This window comes from Capricornis sumatraensis, chromosome 18 (assembly GCF_032405125.1).
Source record: "Capricornis sumatraensis isolate serow.1 chromosome 18, serow.2, whole genome shotgun sequence".
In the NCBI taxonomy this organism is placed as follows: Eukaryota; Metazoa; Chordata; class Mammalia; order Artiodactyla; family Bovidae; genus Capricornis; species Capricornis sumatraensis.
Genome location: NC_091086.1, coordinates 29133830 through 29155915, shown reverse-complemented (window position 1 = coordinate 29155915; position 22086 = coordinate 29133830). Strand labels below are relative to the sequence as shown.

General features: G+C 36.4%; 1 protein-coding gene across 1 annotated transcript; it reads right to left on the bottom strand.

Annotated features, from left to right (window-relative positions):
- Positions 1 to 267: 267 nt before the first annotated feature.
- On the bottom strand, positions 268 to 20566 carry MIER3 (MIER family member 3). Its single transcript, XM_068990636.1, has 11 exons — positions 20453 to 20566; positions 11682 to 11816; positions 10366 to 10486; positions 9403 to 9488; positions 9141 to 9213; positions 6964 to 7115; positions 4601 to 4682; positions 3121 to 3215; positions 1065 to 1192; positions 839 to 981; positions 268 to 725 (listed from the first exon to the last, which is right to left on the bottom strand). Exons 1-11 carry the CDS (start codon positions 20549 to 20551, stop codon positions 268 to 270), a joined length of 1572 nt encoding a protein of 523 aa, XP_068846737.1. The 5' UTR covers positions 20552 to 20566.
- Between the last annotated feature and the right edge of the window lie 1520 nt (positions 20567 to 22086).

The window sequence follows — 22086 nt, the reverse complement described above, 5'->3', positions numbered from 1 at the left end:
ATTGGGGATGAGGAAGAGATAAGCAGAGCTTAAAGCTGCACCACAGAGTTCAATCTTAGTTCCCAACTCTGCTGATCATAGTTCATTTCCACATTTATGGATTGAAAATGAAAATACTCTTGATAAATCAAGATATAGTTCTATACATACTGACATCACTGATGTCATAGTGAAAAAAGTTCAAACTTCCAGTGAAAGACTAAGCAAACCTGATACTTTCCTGGTACTGGTACTGCACACCCACTGTTTCTGGGCCCTTCACTCATTTCACTCAGAATGCAGGGCGGCATGCTGATGCAGAGCGTGGGCACTGATGAAACCATTGGTCTCGTTGGCAGACAGACTGCCAAAGTCAGCCACAGACACAGCCATTTTGGCACTGGTGATATGATGTGTGTGATTTTCAAAGTCTACACCCAAATTATTTACAGAAACCTCATTCATAAAGGTTTCAGGAACAGCAATGCCCATTTTCAATCTCTTTGCTGGTCTTTCTGACTCTTCACTGCACATGTTCATGGGGTTCAGCTCTGAGTGATAAAATCCAGTCTCAAATAAATTAAAACAATCACTTTCCCCATTGCTGGGCAGGGTGAGTAACTCCTCTGTTACAACAGGCACATGATTGACTTGTCCACGGGGTGTGTTGCCCAGTGGAGGAAAGCTATCATCCAAACAATTCACATCCGTTGGATTGCAGACGGTCGCTACACTGCTGGTCAAAGCTAAAAAGAAATGAGAAATAGTTTCAGTAAGTGGTCCTACATCATGCAACAAAGAGGAAATAATTCTGTCCCACATTACACTAAAAAATGCAAAAAGATGCTCATGTTCTTACCTGTCAAATCACTGGCAGTGAAAGAGTTGAGAATGTTTAGCTGTTGATCAGGTACAGGCTCAGGTCTGTTAGAAGTTAAGGCTGAAGAATTTACTGTCCCACCCAGAGCTTCTGTTTCATCCACCAAACGATCCATGTAGTCCCTAAAACACACACCCAAATAATGCTGTGATTGCATATCACAGTTAAAAACAAAAATCCCTGAAGTCAAGCCCATGGTACTTACGTAACTCCAGGGTGATGGTTGTATCGTTTCTTTCCAAATTTTGTCTGTTGAGCAAAGTAATCATAACGCTCAGATTTCTTCCACATATAGTAGAATGCTACACATTCAGCAACTGTTCTAGTTCTCACCTAATAAAAAAAAGTTGAATTTTTTTTAAAAACCAAAACATTCATTTTTAGTAACTTTTTAACACCCATGGGTCTTATTTTCTATCTTCCTAATTATGAAATTCTGAATATGTTACTAGTAAACTGTTTTTATTTTCACACTATTTAATAATGAGGCTACCTTCCAAAGCCCAAGGCTTTTTATTTAAATTAGAATGTAATAATAATAATAAATGTGCATTCGGAAATTATCTTACACCTTTACTGAAAATCTTAAAACACTGACATACTTTACTTTTCTTCACTGAACTTTCACCATGATTCTGGCTGTACCAAGGGTACTTGTTAACCCTAAGTGATCCATGAATGAGCCTCAGTGGGATATAGTAATTCACAAAATGTCATTCAAGTACACTTTTCTGGGGAGAAGGGTGCAGCTTCATGAGATTATCGAAGGGCTCCATGACCCAAAAGAGATGCTGTTTGTAAAGGGATCAGTACTCAACCGCATCTGGAATTTAAGATGATCGCCAGCTAAAGGCAAGATTTTTCCTCTATCATGCATTTGGCTCTTAGCTGCAACAAAGCCTGGTAGAAAATCAAAAATGATAATAAAATTTGAGCCTTACTCAACTTGGCTCCACATCCAGACTAGGGTTTCTCTAACTATATACAACTAAAGGTATGAATTCAGATGTACAGAAAAAAATTCCGTATCTTTACCCAATAAACAGTTTCTCCCCTGCTTAATTACCCAATAAGGAAGTTTCAGAACCTCTATTGTGATTAGTGGCTTTGTTATAAGATCATAATATAGGAACAAGCATTTTAAACCAAGAAATAAAGTACACCTTTCAATAAACACATTAACTGTAAGTCTCCAAAACTTGAAAGCAATCAAGATGTCCTTCAAATGGTAAATGGATAAACAAACTGGTACATCCATACAATGGATATTATTCAGTGATAAAAAGAAATGAGCCACAAAAAAACATGGGGGAACCTTAAATGCATATTACTTAAGTCCAGAAGCCAATCTGCAAAGGCTACATACTGTATGATTCCAATTATATGACACAATTTTTAGATCACTGAAACTATTCTGTAGGATACTACAGTGGTGGGTAGGTATCGACATATATTTTTCAAAATCCATAGAATATATAACACAAAGAGTGAATCCCAATGTAAACGATAAACTTTGGGGGATAAAAATATGGCAGTGTAGACTTATCAGCTGTAACAAATATACCACTCCGGTGTGGGATGCTGATGGAGGAAGAAGCCATGTGTGTGCAGGAGCAGGAAATACATGGGACTTCACTCTACCTTCTCAATTTGGCTATGAACTTAAAACTCCTCCAAAAAATAAAGTCAATTTTTTTAAAAGTGTGTATATATTCTAAAAAGCTTGAGATAATTATATCTCATTAAAATATGATTTGTTTCTTCTTTCTTTTTGTCCTAAGGAAGCTAGAATTCTGAAATATTTAACTGGATATTCAATGTCTATTGCTATTCAATATTCTAGGCCTACTGCTTTTTAAACTAGATTTTGTATTTCAGAGCAGTTATTGGGTTTGTGGCTCAGATGATAAAGAATCTGCCTGCAATGTAGGAGACATCGGTTCAATTCCTGTCTCGAGAAGATCCCCTGGAGAGGGAAGTGGCAACCCACTCCAGTATTCTTGCCTGGAGAATCCCATAGACAGAGGAGCCTGACAGACCATGGGGTCACAAACAGTCGGACACAACTGAGCAACTAGATGACATGACATTGAGTTTACAGAAACACTGATCAGAAAGTAACCAATATGTTAATAGCATGGGAGCATTAACAAGTTATAGCTTTTTTCCCCCACCCAAGTGACTTACTTATAAATTATTTGCTTATATTCATTGTAATCACTAAGCAATTTTTCTGTTTATGTCTAATTTGCCTAACTTACCTTATTCTTCTGTATAAGATGAAAATCTTTTCCAAAAAGCATGAGTGCATGTTCAAAGCTCCGGCATTCTTCTTCTGTCCATGCAGTCATTCCTTCTAAAGAAATTTTAAAACAAAATAAATCGGCCTCAAAACTCATATATACAAATCACTGATTTACTTACAGTATGGTTTCCTAATAAAAGACTATAAACTTCTACACACACACACACACAAGTCCTTACTAAAAGTATGCTTTTAGTAATCCTAACCAAAAAAATTTAGAATACCAAAATATAAACATTGGGTTTTTTTTCTCTGTACAATGAGACAAGAATTTATTTTTTTTCCTACAATTTATGTTCATTGTTTTTCTAATTTTTTTAAAAGAATGAGCATTTTTAATTAGAAAAAAATAAAATGTTATTTCCTTTACAGAAAAAAAAACGCCTTACTTTGGTCTTATATCAAAATCATTTATGGTCTCTTTAATTACAGACTATAAATAATCAACACATATTTATTTAAAGTCAGTTTGCAGAGTGTTATACTGCAGAAATATAAAAGGAATAAAAAACAGCTTATGCTCTCAAAAGACTAAATCCCATTCAACTTCCCAGCAGATATTAATACTGATGAATTAAATCTATTTGAAGCAGAGGAGACCTGAAGTGCCTCACTCACAATGGAGAACTGGTCCCCAAAGCCATTCACAGTAGTCCACCACAAAGGTGAAAAACAGTTTGACTGAAAAAGAAAATCTTAGAAACCTTGAACTAAAGAAAAAGTAAATGCACTTAGCTTTTCAGAGTTTTGAGAGCTTAAAATAATTTTTTTCAAAAAAGCAGCTACTACAAGGAAACCTTTCAATAGACTATTTCATCCACAAGTTTCGATGCACTGTTTTGAGCGTTTACATTTTTCCAAGTTTATTTACATTATTAAGCATTATTTCACTCTACATATACTTAATGACAGCTGTGGTGCATGCAATCCATTTGTCTGACAAAAATATTGAAATTACAGTTAACCATTTTCCTTGACACACACAAATCAAAACCTAAGCACTATAAAAGTATTGTTACATGATTACTAAAAATATACTTCTTGCATGTTTATTATACATGTTTGGAATATATTTTATGTTTCTTTTTTAATTTTTAATCTCCTTTTCATTTCCTGTCTGGTTTGAGAAAGAAAAGACAACTTTTTTCCCCCAATGAAATCATAAAATCATTCTTGTTAATTACTCTGGATATACTGTCATCTCTGGGGTCTGCTTTGTTCTGGAGGTGACAGGGGGGTAACTAATTTGTATTTGAACAATCTCTGGTATGTCTAAAAGTAGAAGGCAAGAAAAGGAAAAAATTATTTGCTATGAAGATGAACACAGATCTTACACAAAAGTGTGACAGGACTACTCCGTCCTTTATACTCTGCTTATTCTGATCCCAAAGACCAGCCCCTGTCCTTCCCCTCTCTCGACTCCAAGTGCTTCTTACCTTGAGAGGCCTTTCCGTTGCAACAGTATCTTTCGATTGCTTCCTTTATGTTATGGTTACACTTGAGAAGTTCATATAATGCCTAGGGGAAAGAGGAAAAAACTATTCAATAAAACTAACCAAAAGTTCATACTTAGCAGCATTAAAAACAAACACACACACAAACAAAAACATGTGCCTTGTAAGAATCCTGACAAATGCCAGCTGAAATGCTAATTTCAGGACATCTGAAGCGTATGTTCGCCTAGACATTTAATTTATCCTATCCACTGACTCTGGCATCCCAGGAGTGTTTTCATTCTCACTCTACTGCTCAGAAGTCATCTACCAAAATCATTCCTCGCTTTTTTATTTTTTTAATTGCTAGATCTTCTGAGCTGGGAGACTTCTTCTATTTTAGCTGTTTATTTCCAGTTGGGAAAAGTAAGAATCATGGTCTTGTCTCTTGTTACCACCTACTCCCTAACTTTTAGAGTTGTAATAAAAGACAACAGCAGCAGGCCTAGAGTAGAAGGATAGATATTTTAATGACTGGAGTTTATAATGGTCTTAGTTATTTCCATCTACTATGGAAGATAGCATTTTTTAAAAATTAGAATTTCCTCCCATTAAATCTGTTTAGAATTATGAATATGCTAAATAGCAGCAGACAGAACTCAATTGAAAGTTAATTAATAATCTATTTTGTCAAGTAAATTTCAAGAAAGGCAATTATATGAGTAAACCTATTAACACATTAATAGGTTGATAATCAATACATCAATAATCAACCATTAAAAACAATCTCAACAGTTGCTAAAAAAGCTTCAGATAAATCAGTACCCATTTTTATTTTTAAAAAGACAAAAAAGTGTAACAGTTGTAAGTAGCTGGATATTATCTTATTCTAAGAAAACAGCCGGCATCAAACCATGGCTGGTATTAGGCTTAATGTAAAAACCTGAGGTGTACTCTGTGGTCACTCAGCTGTGTCCAGCTCTTTGAGACCCCTGGGACTATAGCCCACCAGGCTCATCTGTCCAAAGGATTTTCCAGCCAATACTAGAGTGGGTTGTCATTCTCTTCTCCAGGGGATCTTCCCAACCCAGGGATTGAACCTGAGTCTCTTGTGTCTCCTGCATTGGCAGGAGGATTCTTTACCATTGGGCCACCTGGGAAGCTCTTTCAACCAAAGCAGGCCTCAAACCACTATTACTACCAAAAGTCTCTGAGAGTTATGGCTAATGTAGTAGGACATATAATAAGAATAAGAGATATAAAAATGGTGAGGAAGGAATAAAAGTCTAATTTAATAATAATTTTAAGACTAGAAAACCTAAGAGAAACAACTGAAAAATCATTATACTAAATTAGTTTCAATAGCTTGAGAAAAAAATTTTAATCTATATATTTCTCTAAATCAATAATATACAAATACAAATATACTAGAGATCCCATTTAAAAAGCTAAATACACACATACATTTCAAGACAATGAGGAATCAATTAGATACATGCGATATTTAAACAAAAACATTCAAGTGATTAAAAAAATCAGAGAATCAGATCATGCTCTTCAAGTAGAAGGTTTAATGTTTTAAAGGTACTAATTCTTCCAAAATTAATTTACAGTTTTAACAAAATATCAGTAGAAAAATCCAACAGGATTTCCTGTTGACAGCTGACGAAACTGCTCGGAAGTTCAGCTAGTATGGCTTCTCTGTTATTTGGAAATTCAAGTTTGAGTCCACCTATCTCTGGGCACCCATCAGTCAGGATTAACTAGACCAGCAATAACAAGTGAAAAGGTATATGAGAGGGGCAAAACAATGCCAGGGAGAAAAAACCCTGAGAGGCCCTGCTCCTGCGCTTACCCCATGCACCATCAGGAGACTGCTCTGCATCTACAAGTACACAATACTTAACAGATCCCCTAAAGCAAATTTATACACACTTAATAGACATTAACTTCAACCACTTCCTTAATAAAGTTCAAGAATAATCCAAGAAGTAACTTCAGTAAAATCTCAAAGTCCAATCATAGAGAATGTCTAAATATACGATGGAATATACAGTCACCAAGTCACCAAGAATGAACTATTAAAGAAATCTCAATAGCAAAGAAAATGAGATTAAGGGATTAAAAGGATACAAAATGGTATCTAAAGTGGAACATATGTGTGTATAAAGGAAAAAAAGCTAGAAGATATGAAATAATACAGAACGGTGATCATTAGGTCCTCAGGTTTTTTTAAACCAGTATCTTCCAAGTTTTAGAATCAGAAAGACACAGCCAGTTCATACATTAAAAATGTTTTAATCAAAGACAAGAATATCAAGATACTACATTAGTTAGCTGCTACTTCAACAAAAATTGATGTATACCTGTTCATTGTCCCTTGTATGTGTTCCTGCAGAAATTCGATCCATTATTTTTTCATTTCCAGTTCTTAATGAGGTCTCAACAAGGTACTCCTTAACTTTGCTCTCCAAAACCACACCAGGACGCCAAAGTAACTGGTCTTCATTTTCATACACTGATAAAGAAAATCCCATTAACACATTAAATGCATCAACACACTACAAGATGTACACAAACTGTTCTCCCTCTTCCTATACAAGTAACTAACTTTGAAGACCCTGGTCATCTGATTGTCTGGTAAGCTGAGTCTGGTAAGCTGAGTCTTTCATCAATAAAGGTTTAAAACAATTTTTTTTTAAATTTTATTAAGGACCAAGTATTTCAGTGACTAAAGCAAGCAAGTTTTTTTGGTGGCTGGATTTACCAAATTAGAGGCTTTCTATGTAGTCTAATAGAGACTTTTCTAAGTAGTCTAATATAAAACCCAGCAGTGGTATCTTACATTCTTCTAATGAGGGGGTAAAAGTAACTTGTGTAAATTCAGTAATAACTTTACTGAAAATTTCTTTAACTCCCTAAATGACTCTATGAAATGTCTAGAGGTTAAAAATTGCCAACAAATTAAAACAAACCAACAGAAATAAAAATATCAGCCAGTAATGAAATAACTAGGAAAGATCTATTTTTACTTTAATATACTGGTGAAAAATGGAAAAGAATGGTAAACAGTAAGAGAAGCAAAGTTTCCACCTTTTAGAGAAGCTCATACTTTATAAGCAAACGTCACTAAAACAAACTGTATATTTTATTAATGCAAACACTGCTGCCATTCTCAGAGCTTCCACTCCACACTATAAAGTCACACAGATGGCCCAAGTATTTATCCCATTGCTCCAACTTCAATCCATTCTTAAGTGTATAATAATTACTAAATATAGCTAATGAAAGTAATTTACTGAGAGCTCACTATATAGCAGAGACCATAATAAGTGCTTTACACTCACCAGTGTATAAGGCAGGTACTACTACTCCCAATGAGCAGGAAATTAAAAAAATAAAGTGTGCCTATGAAGCAATCGGACTGAACTTTTGAGGTAAGCTTCTGGAACCAGTTTTTTTATTCTTTGGTCAAAACTTACATAGGCAAAATAGTTTGAGTTTATCTCTTCTTAAGAGAGAGAAGGTATACGCTCCTTTCTGAAGGTGCAGAACTGAGCGAATACCACCTCCATCATGTCTCATCTAAGGACTGGCTGCTGCTGAACATGTACTCTGCCCAGGGCCAAATCTATGTGGTTCCCAAGTGGAGCTAGGAAAGTGTACCTGGATTTTTACTTCCCACCACCTCATCCATCCACATTCTCAGAACTAGCTATAGTTACAATCTACCAAAAATGTGAGGAAAACTGATTATACTTAAGTAGGAGTTTGTAACAAAAGCAGCAGAATCCTTGAAGTGAAGTCAAAGTCGCTCAGTCATGTCTGACTCTTTGTGACCCCATGGACCATACAGTCCATGGAATTCTCTAGGCCAGAATACTGGAGTGGGTAGCCTTTCCCTTCTCCAGGGGTCTTACCAACCCAGGGGTCAAACCCAGGTCTCTCGCATTGCAGCCGGATCCTCTACCAGCTGAGCCACAAGGGAAGCCTGAGAACACTGGAGTGGGTAGCTTATCCGTTCTCCAGCGGATCTTCCTGACCCAGGAATCAAACGGGGTCTCCTGCATTGCAGGCGGATTCTTTACCAGTTGAGCTATCAGGGAAGCCCTGAATCCTTACATTCTATCTTTTCAGGGCTGAGGCAAGGGAACTTCTTCCAGCTTCACTTTTCTTAAGCATTTCTTCCGCAAAAGATTTTATCCCTACTGTTTTCATTATCTCAGGTGATACAGTGCTACCAGCTCCCACTGGAGTGGGGTGTAGGCCAAAGAGCTGTACATTAAGGGCAGCTCCACTATTTTAACAGGTGCTTAGCATACTAAGAAGCACCACAAGAGCTGGGGGGATGGAGGGGGTGGGCAGTGGTTCTCTGAGTCTCAAGGTTAATTTTGATACATTATTCCTAAGTCAGGCTAACTCTTCCCCTACTCCAAATCTATCTTTACATTCACAGGATGAGTATACAATCAGATACTGAAATAAACATATTTAGAGATAACTTGGCTTACCAAATATTATCAAAATTAAAGGCCTTTCTTACCTTTCTCATTACCAGCATACTCTCCGAGATAAGGTGGAATCTCTGCTTGATATTGTAAACCAATCATTATTTCCTTCAGAAAAATTTAGAAGTAGAAACAACTTATTATAAAAATAAATACTGAGAAAAAAGTTCCAATTCATTCATCAATTACTACAAGTCTAAAGTCATCTTGCAAAATTACCTTTAAATTATTTCAGAAATGTTTTTAAAAGCTACTTTAAGCCAAATGATCTAAAGTTGCAATGGTAACTTAACATACCTTCCTCAGATCTTCAGGTGAATTACCGCTGTCTGTTTCAACATCTTCAACCTCTGATTCTTTATCTCCATCACACGTAGTATTTGCTTAAAAGAAGAAAATTAAATTTTAAAAAAGGGTTTTGTTGCCTTTCTTTGCAGCACCTGAAAGAGCGGCTGATATTTTGTGATAAAAATTTGCAGAATAAATGAGATCAGCACAAATACACTAAACTGCTTGTACTATTCTCACTTTTACACAAGTCAAGATGTTGAAAACATGAAGAAAACGCATGTTATCATTATAATTATTTGGTGTACGACCATACAGTTTGGAAAGGCGAGAGGAGAAAGCAGAGCACTGGACTACATTAATCCAGAGAGAGTGAGTCTGCCCAGGCACAATGAGTTCATAAAAATAGTCTTTTTGCACACGTATGTGTATTGTATTGGAACTTGTTAACTGAACAGTTCTTCAACCATAAAAATACCTGAGAAATAAGCAAAACTGCATGTAAGAAATTATTTCAGCCCAAAGACCTTTTAAATATTGCTGATATACATTAAAAGATAACACCAAGGAATTAAAAAGAAAGCATTAAATCAATCACTAAAACTACAAAAATACTGTTGGCAACTGATGGCAGTTTTCAAAACCAGGAAAATAGGAGCTTTTTAACAGAAACCTAAAAAATGTCTATAAAATTTCATGGCTGAACCAAGACTGGTTGCCTTAGCAACAGATGAGTCTTGAGAAAGAAAACAGCTTTGCAAAACCAAACAAATGCTTTCATTTTTAAACAGCGTATTAGTTTACATCTCTCCCAATAAAAAAATGTTATAATCTTATTCAGATTATAGTAGTATTTTATTTCAATTAAGTAAAACACTTAAAATATTCTGATAAAAACTACATTACGTAACAAAATGTACTCAGGCCAGAGTATCAGTGCTACTACTACTCAGTAATGATTGGATTTCTTACATCGTAAAGGTCTAGGGAAGAAGTCAGAAGTTTCATGGGAAGTCACAGATGGAGTCAGATCATCTGCGGAAGACTGAGTTTCCTCATCATCACCTGACAATAGGTCTTTTGCTATTTCCTCCTATAAGAAGAGGAATGCAATGCTAGGGTTAGAAATAAATATATCCCATCAATATTGAAAAAAAACTTTATAACATTATTCATAAACCTGATGGTATTACAATACAGTTAAGAACTATTAATAGTTGAAGCCTCAGTTTTGAGAAAAGTAAATATGAAATTCTATAATTTTCTTCATGTACAAAATTACTTAATAACATTTACTACTTAAGTATATGTAATATCTAATGATCCATACTATTACACATTTATGATATAACAATCTGCCCGATTTGTGGGTATTCAGAGAACTTATCTGAAGTGACAGACTGATTTTTAGTGAATTTACAACATAATCTTACTTCTAAGCAGTTAAAAGTTAAAATTCACTTTCTGCCAACTTAAATAACTAAAACAAAACAGTCTCCAAACTCCACTCTTTCAGTAACTTTAAAAAGTTCAACTAATGTACCACTCAGACTAGTGATATAATTTTGAAAGAAATAGTTCTGAATTAATTTTATGTAAGTATACAGTCATCCTTGTGCCTAGCACACAGTAGGCACTCAATATCTGCTGAATGCCTATGGCCATTAAGGTCTTTGGTACATTAACATCACTTTTGAAAAGTGGAGACAACACAACTCCCAGGAAGAGGTTCCAAGATGTGGACTCCTCTCCCTGCTTGAGACCTGAAAGTCGAGGAAAGCTTCCCAGGGGTCCAGCAGCAGAGACCATGCCTCTGAACTCTCCTCGCCAGGGACTGGCCACCCTACAACCAGCCTGTGCTAAAGACGCACCCCTGAGGTCTTGGCTGCTATGGCCGCTGTCACTCCCAGAGCCCAAGAAAACAGAACTTCTCTCCAACCACTCCATGCTTAAGCCAGCTTGTTTGAAAACGTCTGGGGATCTATTAATCAATGCATTCATGTGTCCACAGGATCAAAAGAAGTTAGGGCAAAATCTAAGTGTAGATATAATATAGCTACACAGGAAAGATAAAAAGTTATGGAAGAAAACTCTAATATTCAAATTATCATGAAGTTATTACTACTTTTAAAGTAGTGAGATCAAAGCCAAACAATATTCAAATCAGTCACCAAAATGACAACAGTCCACAAGAAGTTTACAATTCAGAATTACGAAGTACTTTAAAGAAACTAATAAAAGCAGTCAACGGTAATAGATCTGGAATTCTTCCCCATGCTCGTACTTACTTTGTCTAGTGTCATATCTGGTAGTTCATCTGCAAGTTCACTTGGGGAGCTATTTGCACTGGAATTTGCAACAGCTGGAATTGTAGGTTCATAGCCATAGAATGCCAATAAATCTTCTAGAGGCATGTTTCCTTCCTATTCAAGCCAGAGCACAGACATGAACTCAGTAGATGCCACAATGCTGAACGGTAGATAAACCGTGATGCCATTCATGTTCATAAAGCATACATATCAGAAGAGCAGTACCAAATCAAAAACCAAGTTTTAGTTTTGCTTTCTGTACAATACCCAGAAAACAGGATCAAATACTAAGAGCTGTAATTAATATATGAACAAAAATCTAGCAAGTTAACACCTTAGTTTTCATTTTCCAGCATCATTTTACTTTTTCAAAACTTTGTCAAATATTTGCTTTAGGGCATACTTTTTCTTCCACTTTTCATTACTATATTCACCTTGAAGAATGACTTCATATAATTTTTAGCTTGTTTTCCTGCAATTAACAGTTGACCATTTGATTTATTCTTTGTGTTAATAGGAAGATACCTAATAAGACACCTTGGCTGAACATTTATGAACACTATTATGTTTATATATTAATGTTCAAAACACAGATATCCTTTGATATTCCTACTACTGTATCTACATTCTCTACCAGCTATTTTTTCCCCTGCAACTTTCTGATGAAGTTTGCATTACCACCAGCTTACAGATGAGAAAACTGGGGCTTAATTCTGCATCTGCATTCCAGGCGCTCTAGCTCTCTTACTGGCAATGCTGCTTTGATAAAATTACAAACTCGCTGCAGTGCTGCCTGTGTTATGAATGCTTATGCGATGCCACACAGTGGCACTCAGTTGCTGTTTTTCCCCTTCACTAATCTGAAAATAAGTGCTATATTTCCTTTTTAAAAATATTTTAATTCAACCACAAAGTGCATAGAACCATTCATAACTATCATTTAAATAACTTCAAAATGATACACCCCTACTGTATAGCACAGAGAACTCTACTCGGTGCTCCGTGGTGACCTAAATGGGAAGGAAATCCAAAAGAGAGGGGAGACATGTATATGTTTGGCTGATTCACTTTGCTGTACAGTGGAAACTAATATAACATGGTAAAGAAACTATACTCAAAAAAAAAATATTTATAAACCCATACATCAATGAACTAGCTAATTTCTTAAATATTTTGAAGATGTTTATGTCCATCTATTAAGAGGTTTGCTTTTAGAACTTGCTCATGGTTCAGTTTTCCCCTTAAGAAAACACATCTAACTTATGAAGCACACAGCATGAAACTGTTAAGCAGAGTATGCAAAATATGCCCAGTTGACCAAAACAGTGAGCTAAGGAGGACCAGTGATGCTCCCCACAGCCCACAGGGGACACAGGTTCTGGAGATCCCTAAGAATTGGCCTTCACTTTTATAGCTGGGCTTCCCTGGTGGCTCAGACAGTAAAAAAAATCTGCTCACAAAGCAGACTTGGATTTGATTCCTGGTCAGGAAGATTCCCTGGAGAAGGAAACGGCAACCCACTCCAGTATTCTTGCTTAGAGAATCCCAGGCACAGAGGAACTGGGTGGGCTACAGTCCATGGGGTCGCAAAGAGTCAGACATGACTGAGTGACTAACACACTTTTGCAGTCTAGAACTTACATTCTGCACTATGCCTGAATGAAACAGGATCATGTTATGAGCTTAGAATAAGGCATATGACAAAAGGCCAATTTGTAAATTTGCAATAGGAGACACGCACCTTTCCAATGACCATGCCATTCATGAAACCTTTTCAGCTTGGAACTGAAATGAGTCAAAACTGCTTAGGAAGCATGGACAAATTCAGCTCAAATTAAGCTGTATGGTCAAGATGAACAGAAGTTAACCCACGCCATGGGAAAACTTCATGAATTATTTCTCCAAAGAATGCCTTGAAGGTGCCAGAACCACAATGAGAATTTCTCCAGTCCTGCTCCTTATAAAGTCCACACAGCCCATTCCCTTTCATTCACACTACTTATGAGACTGTGTTACAGCCTTTGCCAACCACCTGTTAGCAATATTTCTCTAAAACTTTAAAATTTCAGATTCCCTCCATGTACTAGGGAGATGGCAATTTTCACTCACCATGCACTGATAGTCCACCTTACCATCAATACAGCATTTACTGGGTTCTAGGAACTGTGTGGAAGACTACCGGCTACAGAAAAAGAAAATTTCCCAAAAACTTCCTGCTCTCAAGGAATTCAGTCTTGGTGGAAGGAACTGATAAGTTAACAATTATAAAACACCATGATAGCTGCAATAATCAATTCTGGAACTGGTGCTGTGAAATGGTGGGAAGGAAGACCTACACTCCAGGATCTAATAGCATACGATAGCGAAGCGTCACACAGAGGATAATGAGTGAGCGAAGTCTTGAAAGACGAAGACGCTTGTAACGATGAGGGTTGTATTCTAGGGACCTGTGGCTTGTCGTCAGAAACACTGACTGAGTAGTGACTGCCAGGAGGCAGGTGCTGCTGTGAAACACAGGTCTTACCCTTCTACAACTTCCAGACGAGGGGGGCTACTGACAATCCTCAAATACAGAACTGCCAATTATCATGCGTGCAAAGGAAAACGGTCCTGAGATACAGAATTACGTGGAGAGCCTATTGTCGTGGGGTTGCAGAGGAAGACCTTCAGCTGAGGGCCGAAATCTGAGAAGTGACCAAATCAATCCTGTGAAGAGCATTCCAGGCCAAGGAAACAACACACTTGAGGCCTGACCGTGGTTCCCACTAAGCCAACGGCCAGAACGCAGAGAGTAGAGTGAAGCAGGGTTCGAGAGGAGATTAGAAAGAGAAACAGAGGGAGATCGAGAAAGGGTTCTCGGCAAAGAAACTTGGAATTTACTCCCAACGCAATGGGAAGCCACTGGAGAATTATAAAACTAGAGTGACATGACTTTATTTCTTCTTAAATCCTGAGCAGCTGTATGAAGAAAAATTGCGGGAGGTGGAGAGAGAAGAGAAAAGCAGGGAGACCACTTGGGAGACTCATGCTGGGTTAGTGATACAGACTTGGAAAGAAGCAAATAGGTGAGATACAGTCTGAGGTGGGAATCAAACGGACTATGGAGTAAAAGGGAGAAAGGACAACTCCCCAGATTTCTATCTGAGCAATTAGGTGGTGGTGACTTTTACTGAGACAGAAAAGACTAAAGGACAGGAAGGCTGATGAAGGAATTAAGGAGTCCTGCAGAGGACACAAGTTAAGTCTGAGAGGACTATGAAACATCCAAGTGGAAAAGTCAAGCTGGATGAGAGCCTGGAGCTCGGAGGATCAGGCTGGGCTAAAGATACAAATCTGGCATTCTTAGCATCTCCATGATATTTAAAGCCACAGGAGTAGATGAGCTCACTCAGGGAGAGTAGAGAGAAGGGGATCTATATTTTATTAGAAAAATTTTTCAGATATACTACCCTATAGGCAATGGGACAAGTCTGGAAAATTTTGGACATGATTTTCATTCTGAAAATAATGTCCTGGGGGAGTAGAAGAGTAAGAGCCCGAATTAAAGAAGGGAATTATCCAAGCAAAATTAAGAAAAAAGAATCTGTTTCTTGACTTACTTGATAGAGGGAATGTAGATTACCCAGTAGTCTAAGTAAATTGCCCATTTCTGGCCTGAGAAGGTTAAATAGCTACAGCGCAATTATAAGACCAAAACAAAAGACAAACAAATGGGATGGTAGATGATGATTTAAGGTGCAAGTTGAAGCAATGGGCTTGAACGAGTCATCCAGGAAAGGCAGAGAGAGTAAGAAAGACAAAAATTAGAACCCTGGGGTACAGGGTTTAATTGATGGTATTCATCAATTAAAATAGGGGTAAATAAAGTAAAGCCCATAAATACAATGGAGAGAGATGTCAGAGGGTAGAAGTAGAACCAAGAGAAAATGCAGGATTATTAAGTTAAGGAAGAAGCAAAAATGGAGAAACCACGGATGGTCACTCAGGTCAAATATCAAAGAGAGATAAAGCAAGATACAGATAGATGTGAATTCTTTGTATTTGTCAATCAGGAATTACTGGTGACCTTACAATCTGTTGGGAGAAGCAAAGCTGAAGACTGAATGAGCGGAGAGACAATACATACACTATAAAAGGTGAATGAAGAAAGCAACACAGGGTCAAAGGAGAATTTCCAAATGTGAGAAATGTATCAGTAGGATTCCACATTGAAATTTTAAAAGGGGGGGGGGGGCAGAAGAATAAACTGAAGATTAAACGAATGAAAATTCAGGACTAACCTGGAGTGTGAATGATACTTTTGGAACCAGAGGGGACAAAGAAAGAATAAGTATAAAAGCTAAGTTTGCATGTGTGGGGCAAACAGGAGATCTGAGCAGTTATTCATGAAAATTCTACTTTCTCTATAAAGATACAAGTATGATCATCTGTTGAAGGAGGAAGTGACCATCTTAGTGGAAAGCTCATTATACCAGTCAAGGGATGACAATACAATGACCCTGAGAAGGGGCTGGTGCTGAAACACAGAAATTATCTGTACTAAGACTTTGTACTAAAGCAAAACTGGAAAAGATTAATCCAGTCTCTGAAGTACTTTACAAATGAGCTTTCTATTAGAGCCTATTAATAAATCACTTAGTCCTTTGAAGCATAGAAGCAATGTTTTCAAAATTGAATTAGCAAATCTCTAAGTCTCTAAGGATCCATGGTGTTGAGATCAACTCAGAAGTTTGATCTAGCACCATATCCCAGGGATGAGGACTTTATTTCTAAGGCATTTGGTTTAATCTATTTAAATTTCAAGGGTCACATTTGAGTCCAGTCATACTTATATAAATGAACTGTTTTATAAGTTGAAGGATTTCTAACAGGAAGAGCACATGATTTAGAGACAGAGGACTCCCTAATTGTTAACTACTACTGTGGGCAAATCACCTAACCCCTCTCATCTCTATTTCCTCATCTGTAAACAGAAAAACACATTATTTCCTTAATCCTGTGATACACAGCCTCACATACCAGAAATCAGGATGCATCCTATTACCGATGTACAGATTTCTCAAAGCAAGGCTCCTCTCTGCTCCCATCTATGCTACTTTTGAATCTACAGTACATCTTACAATCAACAAGGCCTCTGAGCCAAGGAAATAATGCTAATATTTCTCTGACACACTTGACGGTGTTGCTAGATAGGGTCAATGACATTGTCTAAGTGAGGTACAAACTAATTTTAATATGACACCAGTCTGATACCTTAAAATACAGGCTGCAAAGCAGAATACATGTAACTTTCTAAAATGCTTTAAAAATAAATAAATAAGGACTTAAACCCAAGTCTAAGTGGTAGAAAAGACGTTTTTCTACTTTTCTCATTTTACAATGAATATCAGAGGAGAAATCTCTATATTAATAAAAGCAGGAATGTAAATTACTTTTTAAAAAGTTTTAGGTCTAATTCTAGGATTATTAATTAAAACCTATCAGGAAACAATAACATGAATAAATTAAAATATAGTACAATATAACACAAACCTTATTTTAGTATTTTTGGTAACTAAAATCTTGTCACACAATCTATTCTCTATACTTACCGAAGTGCCACTATAAGAAAACTAACTTTCTACCTCTTTTATTTTCCATAACATACAATGTACTAAAAATTTTTAAGAACCAAAATAAAGGGCATATATAGACTATAAACTATCAAATTTATTTACTATAAGCATTAAAAACTTCTAATCTTTAAAAACATGAACATCAAATCCCTAGGACTGTTACCATGTACCATCATCTGAATCACTGTTCCATAATATAAGATTAATACATTATTTTAAATTGTACAGAAATAATTTTAAATTTCTTTATAAGTAAAATGATCCTTACTCTTTACATATGTGTCTCTATCTACTATTTCTTTTATTTTCATGTTTCACTAAATATCAATAAAGAATAGAGACCACATTTACAATTATGAGCTTCCCAGGTGACTCAGTAGTAAAGAATCCACCTGCCACTGCAGGAGACTCAAGAGACATAGGTTTGAGGCCTAGGGTGGGAAGATCCCCTGGAGTCAGAAATTGCAATCCACTCCTTTCTTACCTGGAGAGTCCCATGGACAGAGGCGTCTGGAGGGCTGCAGTCCATGGGGTCACAAAGAGTCAGACATGACTGAGCAACTGAGCACGCAAGCACTACAGTTATACTCTACTATAGATAAGAATCACAGTTCAGAGGAAGCGAGCATCCAGTCACTCTTAGAAATAGTTCTTCTTGTGCCTTGCTCAGTGAGAGAAGGATGAGCCTTCTGAGCAGGGACATAGCACTTGGGTCTTCACTAGAATTTACTTAAAAATCACTTGTATTTTTCTGTCCCAATTTCCAAGAATGTGACAAAATGCCAAGAAGAAAAACTGCCTAAAGAGAAGCTGAAATATTTAAAGACCTATAATTTTTCTGAATCTACAAAATTCAGTGACAGACATCACTATAAAGCAAAGATTTAATTACTGGATTTTATACTAAACAAAATGAAAATCACAGGAATAGAAACTAGGTATTTCTGGGAATAGCTAAGTAAATAACTCTTTGCTGTTGATTATTTCTCTATATCTTCCCTAATTTTCTTTTAAAACTCATTAAACACAGATTAAAGTAGATATTACTATAATCTCTGGAAGAATAAAACCTACAAATCTGAAAAACAAAACTTTACTGGTCCATAGATCTCTACCAATTACCCATACTCAAGTAGTAACTATGTTAACACATTAAAAGAAATTTTAAATTTATACTAGTTTAATGACAATACATCTATTTGCATAGCTAAAGCACAGTCTAGCACATTAGTATTATTTTCTTATATCATGCTGTAACTAGATTGCTGTCTCCCTATCTTTAACAGCAAACACACAATTAAAGAAGGTGTATCTTGAGACCACCTAGGACTTTTGCTCATGCCCACAGCAGTATCCTGACTTAACAAACTAGAGGAGAGAAGTAAGACGCAGCCTTCCACGAACTTCCACATGAGGCTAAACATCTTTTACTACACATAAATCCTTTCTCCCATAGCTCTCACAGTTCTTAGCAGAGGACATCCAAAATAATCTTTGTTCCCATTTGTCACCCCACACTAGACCGTAAGCTGCTTGAGTCCAAAAACACTGTCAAACTGCTAATTTTTGCAATCCCATGACCCACCACAATCCCTGGCTCAGTGATAATGCTAGTTGTATTGTAATTCTCAGTTATTCCAGGCTACCCACTCATGACAAGTAGAAAGGAAGTGCCTGGAAAAAATTAAGGCAGACCTTGAGAATATTGGGCATCTTTTCTTATCAACAGGCAACACACTGTCATCACCCCTGAAAGAAGTAATAGGCAAGACTTTTCTTGAGTATTTCCTAGCAATTTTATCTCTATATTCCCAAATCTGTTCAGCTCTTGTAGAAGATACACCTATTTTAAAATAATTAAATCAACTGCAACCATGTTGCATTAATTTGTCAAAGGAATGAACATGTTTAGAAAATTTCAACTCTTCAGGAGCAAGCCTGGGGTCTAGGCCCTGAAGACTCCTGTGTGTTAAGAGGAAGGAAGAAACATAATAACAGCCCAGCTTTGCCTCACAAAAGCAGAAAAGATCATATAAGAATGTTCTTTGTCTTCTTCAAGAAAAAGAAATATGAAAAATTCAGTAGTATTCCTGAAAAATGTGTTATTCTGGGTTGATTAGAAATTTGCAAGTAAGGTTAATTTATAGATAAATATAATCTTTTCAAGGAATCCTCTTTCATGGAGGCCTCTCTCTGTAGTTTCTGGTTATGTGTTTAAAAATTGGGGGTTTTAAAAGTTATAAACTACATTTACCCTACCAACTTTTTAAAAGATAACTGGAGGGTAGGATACAGGGTATTACTATTTCAGTAAAACAGTGTGGTATAGTGCCAAGAGGCTGGGCTAGGATTTAGAACTTAGTCTCCTTCTAGAGAACTAAGTTCTCTAGATCTCAATAATCTCATCTGTAAATGTACCTATTTCATTGTGCTGGTATAAACTTAAAAATGGTTGGAAGCAAAGCGGAAGCGTTAGTCACTCAGTCATGTCTGACTCTTTGTTACCCCATGGACTATAGCCCGCCAGGCTCCTCTGTCCATGGAATTCTCCAGGCAAGAATTCTGGAGTGGGCTGCCATTTCCTTCTCCAAGGGACCTTCACAACCCAGGGATTGAACACCAGTCTCCTACACGGCAGGCAGATTCTTTACAGTCTGAGCCACCAAGGGACAACCCCACCTCCCACCAAAAAAAACAGATTAAGAGATAAAAAATAATTTTTAATTAAATGAAAGTGTACTTATTAGGCTATTCTTCAAAATAAGAAAATCAGTAACATTCTGTACAAAAGTAAACATGCTGATACTATTTTTTTAATTGAAGTATAGTTAATTTACAATGTTGTGTTAGCTTCAGGTGTACGTTCAAGTGATTCACTTATTTATATATGTGTGTGTGTGTGTGTGTGTGTGTCCATACTCATATACATATATATTCTTGTTCAGATTCTTTTCCATTATATGTTATTACAAGATACTGAATATAGTTCCCTGTCCTATACAGTAGGTCATTCTGATACCATTTTTATTTCAGATAGGTTGTAAAATAATTTATAATGGAATTCAAAATTTTTACTATGTTTGTATAAATCTTCACTATAAGTTTGTATTAAAACCCTGAAGTAAAAACCTTTACCTTTTCTAAGTCTTCAATTTCAGAACTGAAGTGTTTACCCTCATCCATCATTTCTTCTTCTTCAAGAGTTCTTTCATCGTCATAGTCATGGACCAACATCTCAGCAGTGGGGTCAAAATCATGATCCTCAGAAGACAAAGACCCAACTAGAAAGAAACACACTCAATCACTTTACAAGTTCATAAGGCTATTTACAAAAGAAAATAATCTGTGTTCTACTGCCAGCTCCTTTTAACGTTTATATGTAAGCTTTATTAAATGCATTTATTATGTACTTCACAAGTTATAAAGTTAAGACCATACAGTTTCTGAAAAGATATTTAAATCAGCAAAAGAAAAAAGCCAGTTTATAACCACTTTTATAAGCTGTCCAATCCATGAGAACATGACTTCTAATAGCAACGAAGTGATTTAAATAGTGGTCTTTTAAAAAATGTTCTAATAGAAAAGTCACTTATCAGTTAGTTTTATACGTTTGTCTAAAACCAGTAGAAAAAGGTCAAAAGGGTTATGAATAGAAGACTTCACAAGAATCTGCTATACACTGAGGCTAAAAACTTCAGGAGGAGGGAATACTAATTTTACTCAATTCTCACCCTCAAATAAAAGTTCAAATCACAACAGAAACCTGGTTTTCTAGAAAAAACACAAGTTTCTATGAGGCAGCTACACAGCAATTCAGTCTTGAAAAGCACCACCTCACTTTTCCTGTCTATAACAGTATTTCAAGCTCTCCGAAACTAAACCGTATGAGAATGCCTTTCTGTGGACTACTTACAAGTACTTAAGACTATGTGAAGGGAATACAGAAAATCATATCTATGGGCTTTGGAAGATATATCCCATTGCAAGCTGTTTTGGTCAACTCAAACTTGTTTATAAGATGGTAGTGCCTGGAAATCCCCTAGTGGTCCAGCAGTTAGGACTTCCACAGCCAGGGGCATAGGTTTGATCCCTGATCAGGAACTAAGATCCTGAAAGCCTTGAGATGTGGCCAAAAAGAGATGGCAATGAATGATTTTTAATGGCAAATCTGAAGTCAACAGGATACCCTGAAAACCAAGTGGAGAAATGAATACTATCTATAATTGCAAGAGAATAAGGTTACATTTATGAAAAACAGAGTTTTCTCCATTTGTTTTACTCTAATATGTAATTCAGCTAGACCAATGACTCTCAGAGGGGAAAGAAGTAGCAGAATCTTAAGAGCAGAGAAAGGGAGAACTGGAAGGAAGCATATTCAACACAAAAAAGTCTGATGTGTTTTTACTCAAGCTTTACTATTTTAAAACTTCAAACACTAAAGGACATTGAGCTCATTACCAAAGCACTGAACTAGACCAAAGGGTTTTCAGAATCACAGACAATTCAATGTTTTTGGCTGAGTTCAGAGGACTCGTCATTAGTCCTGAAAATAATAAAATTTCTATAAAATGTTTTTAGGAGGTGTGCATTATGATGTTATTTTTCACATGCAGAAAGATTTTAACCTGCTGATTTTAAAAATCTATTGACATACAGGTGGTTTAAGTTAATTTTAGAGAAAGATGATTACTTGTTAAACAGCAGAAAAGCAGAACATTAACCATTACAAATTTTCTTTTTTGGAGAAATTCCTGGATACCTTTGGGGTA